The sequence below is a fragment of the Colobus angolensis genome, unplaced genomic scaffold (genome assembly GCF_000951035.1).
Source record: "Colobus angolensis palliatus isolate OR3802 unplaced genomic scaffold, Cang.pa_1.0 Scaffold97, whole genome shotgun sequence".
NCBI lineage: Eukaryota > Metazoa > Chordata > Mammalia > Primates > Cercopithecidae > Colobus > Colobus angolensis.
In genome coordinates this window covers 7,399,443-7,409,022 of record NW_012123709.1, presented here as the reverse complement: position 1 = coordinate 7,409,022, position 9,580 = coordinate 7,399,443, and the positions used below count along the sequence as shown (strand labels likewise).

The window sequence follows — 9,580 nt, the reverse complement described above, 5'->3', positions numbered from 1 at the left end:
GGAGGCTGAGGCAGGAGAATCACTTGAACCCAGGAGGCGGAGGTTGCAGTGAGCCGAGATGGCGCCATTGTACTCCAGCCTGGCCAACAGATGAGTCTCCATCTCAAAAAAAAAAAAAAAGAAAGAAGAAGAAAAGCCAATCCTCTCTATCACATTGAGTATGATTTATTCTACACCATAATTACTTACTCTAGGACAGGAGAAGCCCCATGCTGTCAAAACAAGATACTCTTAAAATCAGGTGCTGACCAAAGATGACCTCCTAAACATTTGCAGGATGCAGCAGTGTATGTTGTAAGAAGCTAGGGAAACAGTGGGTAAAGTGAGATATTCAGATAATCCAACAGAGGGCAGGTGTGTCTGTTTACCTGTTTTTCTTAGATTATTAATTCATGGAAATGTAACATTTGTTCAACCAGGCACCATTTGTCACGGCTGGAATACAACCTGGAGCTGATCAGCCTTGCAAATAGCTCTCAAATCCATCAGTGGGCTTTCTGCCCTCCCACAGAAGCAGTCGTGTTTGCACTGAATGTGTCTGCATTGCCAGACTCCTCTTTGCAGCCTTCGTCCTTGCCCCACCTCTTCTGCATCTGCAGCCCTTTGCCCACGGGTCTCAGACTCTCCCTGAGATTCATTTCATTCATTGTCTTCAAACTGAGATGGAGGAGGGGCTCTTGGCTAAGGACAGTGCTTCCAGTTCAATCCCGGGCTCCAGAGGCAGCAAGCAGTAGCCTTTGGAAATTTCAGATCCAGGCCTTGGCATGCCTGAGAAAGCACTTCTGACAATGAGAGGTTAGCCTTGTTAGTATCAAGATGAAACAACTCAAATATCTGCCTTTGTTAGAAAAACATTGTTTTGTGTTTATGCAGAACATGTGTCCACTGTGAAGCATTTTCACCAGATATATCTGAGTTTACCTGCCCCTTATTCTGAAACTCAAGTCTTATGATGACTCTCTACAGTGAGAAAGTTAGCACACAGAACAGTTAAGGGGCTTCCCCAAAACAGCCCAGCTAATCACAGCTACAGAGCCCACATTCCATAGGGTTAGCCCCTTGCCCCAGTTCCGTGAGTTTGCATCAAATACCCGTCTCTGGAAAAAACACCATGGGAAAGGAAAAAGAGCAGCCCATATTTAATTTCACCCTAGATGCCTGCCAAATTTCTGGTAACTTATTGTTCTCTTAAGCTATAGGCCAGGGGTTCCCAACTCTCTTCCACTGCAAAACCAAATAACTAGCCATGGGAACTTTTGTTGTGATTTTCCGGTAGACAGCCCAGAAAGACTCAGGGCATTTATTGAAAACCATTTAGAGGTGAGCAGGTTTTCATCCCCATCAAGTCTCAGGATGCATTCCTTCCCCATTTGAGTTGTCCTGTGGAGCTTCTTACTCCATTCTTACCCTGAATGGGATAAGAAGCTCCGTGACAAGTTATGAATCAGAAACTGGGAACGTGTCACCAGGGGACCCCATGGCCTATACAGGTGGCTTTTCTTTCTCTTTTTTCCCTCTTTCTATTCCACTGCTTTCTGAAGCAACTGCAAAGTTCTTGCCTAGCCATGCCAGTGTCAATAATGTCAGTTCTGAGCAATCTCTTCCCAAGAGCTGCAGCAACAGAGGTCAAATGATGGCCACAGTGCCCCTAGATGAGGTCCGTTAGCAGCATGTTCAGAAACAGCGACGGGCTCCTTTCTAACATCACAAGGCCCTCGTTAGGCACGGTGGAAAGTCAAACAATGCGGCACAGCTGAACCTTCAGCGGTTCCACGTGCAAAATGTGAGTGAAAGCATGTAGGAGAGTCAAAAAACACAAAAATATACAGCATGGCTTTCCTAGTTTCCAAGGGCCCAGTTAGAACAGTGACCTGGTCAGGCCTGGAGACTAACTAGAGATGACAGAGAATATACAGTTCTTAAAATGTTTTTGTTTAACACAATCTCACCTTGTACCTGAACCGTTAACACTTTCCAATCCCAACTTTCTGCCAACCTCCCAACTAAAACTTCACACCCTCAATGGAAGGCTACAAAATGGTTTGCAACCCATTGCAACAAGGGGAACATCATGCCTTTTTCCAGAGTCCTCTTTTATCCCTGAATGTCATACAAATAAACGTTTCAATACATGGTTCTCTATAGCAAAGGATACTTTGCACTGTGTCTCTGCAACATACTGTAAATGTTTCAGAGGGATTGTGTTTATTAAACATGGAGCTACCTGCAAGGTACTTTTCATGATTCTCCAAGGCAGTGTGAGCCACACGTGTTCCTGAATGTGGACCAGAGGATTCTTTGCTAGGAACATAGGGCATCTTCCAAGAATGCCACTCTGTGCTCTCTGTTTCACAGTGTAAGGGACATCGGGGTGGGGGATACAAAGTATGAGTCCTTTAATCTCTGTGACTTGCTGAATTGCTTTCTTTTCTGCTTCAGCCTGTTCTGCAAACTTGCTGCCCTTGTTAGACACAGAATTTCCCTCTTTGGTAAGTGAAGTGTTGCTAAAGGCACCGCTCCTCCCTGTAATCATCCTGAACTTGTACTTTGCCTTTATTTGTGTCTTCCTCAGACAACCCAGGCCTTGGGACTAAGGTGTCACCTAAATTTGCCATAGAAAATTGGTCTGAAGCATGATGAATGACCTCTTTACCCTTTTAACTGCTCAGATTTTCCACACCAGTGAAAATTTTAATCTCTGCCTCTGACATCCATCATAAAGCAAAGGCTGTGTCAGGCTAGAAATTAATGCATTGTCTCTGAACACAGGCCCGGCACTCTATGTGTTGGTAGTTAATTATGCTGGGCTGTGGTTTGTGCATATGGAGAAGACTGCATTTGAGAGACAGGCTGAGTGGTTTGGGGGAATCACAGATGATATTTTTTATTCTAGGTAGTGATTCTACTACAATGGTGAGCTGTCTTCACATCTTAGCTCAGACACTTGACACAAGGTAAGTCTGCCCAGTTTTTCCCAATAGTTTCTCATGGCTTCCTCTCTGACCCTCTCGTCTCACTAATTATACTGAAGAGAAGACAGATCACTGCTGCCAGGGTTTGGGAAGAGAGAGGAGACAAGGCAAAGACCCTAGAAGTCAGCACTCTCTTTTTCACAGTTCACGTAACGAGAGCCACTGCCATGGCAGAGACGCAATGCTAAGGCCTGATCAATTCTTATCTTTCCTTCCTAAGAAGTTCATCTTTCAGAAGATAAAATATATAATGTGGCATAGCCCACTGGTGGGTGGTGAATCTACAAATGTTATGGGAAAGATGAACAACAGCCCTCTGAATTCAAAATGACCAAGGAAGGAAAGCACAGAGATCTGACTTCCAAAGAATCAGAGACAAAGACGATCCCATGGCCTAGGGATTTGGGAAGAAGTGTTAAAAAATAATACATAAGTTCTGGTAATAACACAAATGACGAAACTGAAAAAGAGAGATGCAGACCAGGCACGGTGGCTCAAGCCTGTAATCCCAGCACTTTGGAAGGCTGAGGCAGGCAGATCACTTGAGCTCAACAGTTCAAGACCAGCCTGAGCAACATGGTGAAACATGTTATCTACAGAAAATACGAAAATTAGCTAGGCATGGTGGTGCATGCCTGTAGTCGCAGCTACTTGGGTGGCTGAGGCCGGAGGATGGCTTGAGTCCAGGAGGTGGAGGTTGCAGTGAGCTGAGAGAGCGCCACTACACCCCAGCCTGGATGACAGAGCCAGACCCTGTCTGGGGGAAAAAAAAAAGCAGTGGAAAGAACTGACAAGGAGCTTTCTTTAACGTGTCTGTTAAGAAGGGTCCTTGTCAGAGTCGGGCACCATAGTTTCTGCCTGTAGTCAAAGCTACTCAGGAGGCTAAAGTGGGAGGATTGCTTGAACCTAGGAGTTCAAGACCAGCCTGAAGAATGTAGCGAGACCTCATCTAGGAAGGAGGGAGGGAGGAAAGGAGGGAAGGAGCGAGGGAGGGAGGGGAGGGACAAGAAAAGAAAGAAACATTTTTATCAAAGTTGGGAGGAGGACACACCTCCTAAGACCCAATGCAAAAGAGGTTACCAGCCTGAAAGAGTGGGACACTAAAAGAGTGTCCCAAAGATGAAAATCCTTGATGAACTGAGAATGGCTATGAAAAAGGAGGGGAGTAAGGACTATTAAAGGGATGAGAAATCTTTAAGAAACTTGGGAAAAGTCTTGAGAGAGTCCAGTTTTTGTTTGTTTGTTTGTTTGTTTGTTTTAAATGACGATCAGTTGCAGGTTGTTGCGTTGAGTAATTATTCCTAACAAAACCTGGGACTAGAAAGTTAGGAAGGGTCAGATGCAGTGTGTCACACGCCTATAATCCCAGCACTTTGGGAGGCAGAGGTGGGGGGATCACTTGAGGCCAGGAGTTAAAGACCAGTCTGGGCAACATAGACCCCCATCTCTACAAAAAAATTTAAAAATTAGCCAGACATGGTGGCACATGCCTGTGATCCCAGCTACTCAGGAGGCTGAGGTGAGAGGATCGCTGAGCATGGGAGTCTCCCATGAGAGGTCACTGCACTCCAGCCTGTGCAACAGAGTGAGATCCCATCTCAAAAAAAAAAAGTTAGGAAGACAGCCCATGAATACTTATAGGACAAGAACAAGACTCACTGACTTAATTTCTTTGTTTTTATTGTCTTAATGAGTTGAATGATTATCAGGAGAATGATGTAGATAAAAAGCATCTGTCTTTGAACCAAGTCTTTCATAATCTTCTGAATAAGATACAGAAATATAAAACTTATAGATGACTTGTAAGCTTTGTTCCAATTCTAAGTTTTATGAAATACTGTAGTTTTGAGGGACGGCTTCACATGTCCAGAGCTGATCCTTATCCCTGTAGATCACATTTCAACGTTTTGTTTTGTATTTTCCAGAAGTGTGATTAAGCTGTTTACTTTAAAAGGGCTAGGTGTCTCTTTTCTCTTTCCTCATCCAATCTAGGACATTTCCTGCAAACTAACAGAAGTCTAAGCTTCTGTTGACTTATTTCCTTGCTCTTTTTCTCTAAGAGGTCTCGCATCAGAAGAGTTTGTTTCTAGCTAGCCTTTATAAAAGTTGTTTAGCCAGGCTGGGCGCGGTGGCTCACGCTTGTAATCCCAGCACTTTGGGAGGCCAAGCCGGGCGGATCACCAGGTCAAGAGATGGAGACCTTCCTGGCCAATATGGTGAAACCCTGTCTCTACTAAAAATACAAAAATTAGCCGGGTGCGGTGGTGGGCGCCTGTAATCCCAGCTACTTGGGAGGCTGAGGCAGAACAATTCCTGGAACCCGGCAGGTGGAGGTTGCAGTGAGCCGAGATCACGCCACTGCACTCCAGCCTGGTGACAGGATAAAACTCGATGTCTCAAAAAAAAAAAGTTGTTTATCCCACAACGTTTTTTTTTTTCTTTTGAGACGGAGTCTTACTCTGTCGCCCAGGCTGGAGTGCAGTGGCACGATCTGGGCTCACTGCAAGCTCCACCTCCCAGGTTCACGCCATTCTTCTGCCTCAGCCTCCCCAGTAGCTGGGACTACAGGCGCCCGCCACCTCACCCGGCTGGATTTTTGTATTTTTTTTAGTGGAGACGGGGTTTCACCGTGTTAGCCAGGATGGTCTCGATCTCCTGACCTCATGATCCGCCCGTCTCGGCCTCCCAAAGTGCTGGGATTACAGGCTTGAGCCACCGCGCCCGGCCTATCCGACAACTTTTCTTAAAGCTCATTTCCCTGTTCTTTTAACTAGATATTTACAGAAGACTTTAGCCAGTTGCAACTTACTATAGATAATAGCGGGTGGCCAATATTGGCTGCATTCTAGAGTGTTGTCTGCATTTCCTAAAGAGGTGAGCAATATTTTCCTCAGATTGTCCAGTGGCTAGCCCCTCTGGGATTGTGTGATTCAGGTTTCTTCCTGGATGTTAACTGCTATCTCCCTTTCTCCTGGCACAGTGTCATTGAGTGACAGGAGTGGCAAATGTCTGCCCAGGTGACAGTGCCAGCCAGTTTCAAGAAGAGGATTGGCCAAAAGTACAGATTATCCTTCTAGATTTGAACATTATTTGCTTGCAGGACTGTCATGAAGTCAGGCTCAGAGCTGGTGAAGGCTGGGTTAAGAGCGTTCTTTGAAAATGCTGCAGAAGACTTGGAGAAGACTTCAGAAAACCTGAAACTTGGGAAGTTCACCCATTCCCGAACGCAGATTAAAGGCGTTTCTCAGAATATTAACTACACTACAGTGGCTCTGCTCCCCATCCTGACGTCCATCTTTGAGCACGTCGCTCAGCATCAGTTTGGAATGGATCTACTCTGTGAGTTGTACTGGTATTTGTCATGGATTTATGTATGCATGGCCCCAGATAAGAGGTGCAGGGCCCATTCACTTATGTTGACCTTGAGGGCAGAGCAGAGACAGAATTATTCCATGACTTTTCCTTCTTAGATTAAAAAAAAAAAAAAGAAAGAAAAAAAAAGGGAAGTAGTAATATGCTCTTGGAATGAAAAGAAATTCCCTAACTTGAATATATAATATTTGTCTTTTTCCACTTTTGTTCTGGACCAGAATTTCCCATCTGCTAGTCTAGCTCTCAGCTATTGTACTCTCGCTTTCATTTGAAAGGTTATCTGAGTAATACAGTGGAAGATACAGATTTGCTCCTGAGTTTTTGAGACATAATTTTTCTTATTAAGAAGCCTTAATTTATTCATTGGATACCAGGAGCAAAGGAAAAATGCTAACATTTCATTATCTGAGCTTTCAGAAGACTAAAGTTGGTTGGTTTTATTTTAGTTTGCATTAACACCATGTTTAGTGCCACCATTTCCAGCCCTCTGTGCAGATAATCTGCCACCAAACTTCAGTTTTACACTTTAAATGTTGGGACATGATTTAATTTGACCAGTTGTTGATAGCTGAGACTATGTCTTTCATATCCTTGAACAACTGAAAATCAATGATTTCTGTTGTGTGGCGGCTGGGAGAACACCCAAACTCATTATTTTGTGTCATAGAAACAATGCAATTCCTTGGTTGGAAAATAAAACATTAAATTATATCTGAAAGTAGTCCCAGCCTTGGTATGAGCTCTAGACATGGCTAGGGATGTTTAGCCTGCAGATTCACAAGCAAAACATGCCATCCCCTAGGAAACATGATAAAAATCATGCTGTTGAATTGCCTTTTGCAACACACCCAGCAGAGAACTTGGGATAGGCAGACATGAGGGATTTTGCTCTATCTCTAAGGAAAGTCTACCAGTTGGACGTATCTTCCTGGGAAATGAGCAAAAGGCTCATTCAAGCTTCAGACTTTCTGCATTCTTCCTTCCAAAGGAAGGAAATACTGCACTGGATAAAATTTGGCTAAAATGTCTGTCTCTATTGGAAACAAACCAAATCGCATTATGGAAGGACCCACTGGTCAGGTGATTCCTTTCCCTGTGAAGCAATGCGATCTTCATGGTAAGCCCCACAGAGGAACTGGGATTGCTCAGTGGAGGATTTTTCCTATCTTTTTTTTTTCCCCAGTCCAGCAATTAGCAAACTGGCATCTGGGTAGAAAAGGGATATGTTTGTTGAGAGAGAGAGAGAGGTTTTACTCTTGACTGATGCTCATGCATTTTTTTTCCTCTGCATGGATCCTTTCTGTGTTCAGGATTGATGCAAATCAATGACATTTCTTCTTTGTTTCAGTGGGTGATGTGCAGATTTCCTGCTACCACATACTGTGCAGCCTCTACTCCCTTGGGACGGGAAAGAACATTTATGTTGAAAGGTAATTAGTGAACGAAGAGGCTAACACTTTGAGGCGTAGCAAAATGTTACTTACAGTTTTTTTAAACACTTAATGATGTCATCTCAATCCAGCAAAAACCAAAATGCTCACTGTTATAGAGTGGTGGTTTTGAGATTCTTACGGCAATATAAAGAAGTGCAATGATGAGGCTATTGAGATTTATGACTTCTGTGGAGATAGCTGGTGAATGTATGTGGCTGGAGAAGCAATATAGCCAAGCTAAATCATGTGCTTGTAACCAAACTGTGTTGGAGATATGTCCGTTTCTTCAGAATCACAGCTTCTAAATAGCTTCCAGAGTGTCTGAGGTTAAAGTTTGCTGAGAAGCTCAAGGGACATGCGGCAGGTGCTTTAGTGTTTAATGAGTTTCTGTGTGCTACAACCCTGGACCTTTACCGGTCTTGGCTGTCAGATTTGCTATAGTTTTCAACAAGTGCACACTTTGGTATTAGCAATGCTAGTCAATCCTCTTGAGTCTGAGCAAGCTGATTACAGAAGTGTGTGGGTTCCAGTTGGCCTCTCTAATCTGCCTGTCGCAGCAGAGGCCCTCGGTGACTCCTTGCTTTTCAGCATCAAATACTTTGTGTTCTGTTGTTCTGCTTAATCCATGGGGAAGATTGGAAGGATAAACAGTATTAACAAAACTCTGGATCTTACTCTTATCCTTGGAAGATTTTTGTTTTCTTTCTTGCCTTTTCAAACAAGCAAACTGGAAAGAATTGAATCTTTGCTTACAATTACTTAATCTAAAATCCTTCAGTATCTATTTTCCATGATGCTTTTATCAAACAAATCAGTGGTGAACCCTTGTCTCATGTCAAAACTTACATTTATTCAAATTGCAATTTCTCAATAAAGCCAAAAATGAAATAAAAGCCTTCAGCCCCTTCAAGAACTAAGGAACTACTGACTTGAAGTCATGTACTAGAAACCAAAAACTGTTGTAGAAATGTCTGTTTCTTCATAATCACGGCATCTAAATAGCTTCCAGAATACAAGAAATTAGTTGAGGAACGAATGACTACATTTGTTCTTATTATGATTTTAAATTTTTAACAGTTGTCAGGCTTTTCTTACTGTTTTACATGAAATATAGATAAATCTTTTGTAATTTAGGATAGGAACTGGGCAAAGTTTTATCCATATTTTATACCAAATCACAGAAAAATCAACAAAAAATTTTCTATTAATGCCAAATTTCACTTAAGGCAGATGTTTTTAGTTTATTTCTCGCACTGAGCATTTGTAAATACGTCCTCAGTATCTTTCTCATTCTCTCATTATATGTATACATTCACCCATATGTCTACATGGTTCTTTGTACAAGTTTTTATAAAGCTTATGCATTCTTCTCTTGAAAAAAAAAAGTCAAAGAAAAGTCAACTCTGATATGTCAGACCAGAAAAAGACTGCTTTTCATGTGACTTTCTATCCTTCATTCATGCATTCATTCCAGGTAGATTGTGTATCTGCAGCACCGTGAAAATTGTGTCTGTGCTTCATACTCCCTGTTGGTAGAAGTCAAGGCTTGGAGAAGTCCCTAGGTTAAGGCTGTCCCTATTGCTTTTTTCTGCATATTTTTTTTCCTAAATATTTTTTCCCCGAACTATGTTTCTCATCTGTTTGTTGGTTATTAGGTGCACTGCCAGTTCTTGAGAGTGGAGAGGATGTGTGTGCTTGTGTGTTTTAAAATGGAGGAGAATGGGCCGGGCGGAGTGGCTCAAGCCTGTAATCCCAGCACTTTGGGAGGCCGAGACGGGCGGATCACGAGGTCAGGAGATCAAG

The 9,580-nt window shown here is 43.0% G+C and overlaps 1 protein-coding gene across 1 annotated transcript in view; it reads left to right on the top strand.

The window, feature by feature from the left end:
• The window catches only part of RYR3 (ryanodine receptor 3), a 400,958-nt gene that overhangs the window by 296,962 nt on the left and 94,416 nt on the right, over nucleotides 1-9,580 (top strand). Inside the window, exons 60-63 of the mRNA XM_011932727.1 lie at nucleotides 2,440-2,489; nucleotides 2,894-2,954; nucleotides 6,073-6,311; nucleotides 7,693-7,774. Of these exons, the coding sequence (XP_011788117.1) occupies nucleotides 2,440-2,489; nucleotides 2,894-2,954; nucleotides 6,073-6,311; nucleotides 7,693-7,774 (432 nt within the window). The remainder of the gene's footprint in view (nucleotides 1-2,439; nucleotides 2,490-2,893; nucleotides 2,955-6,072; nucleotides 6,312-7,692; nucleotides 7,775-9,580) is intronic.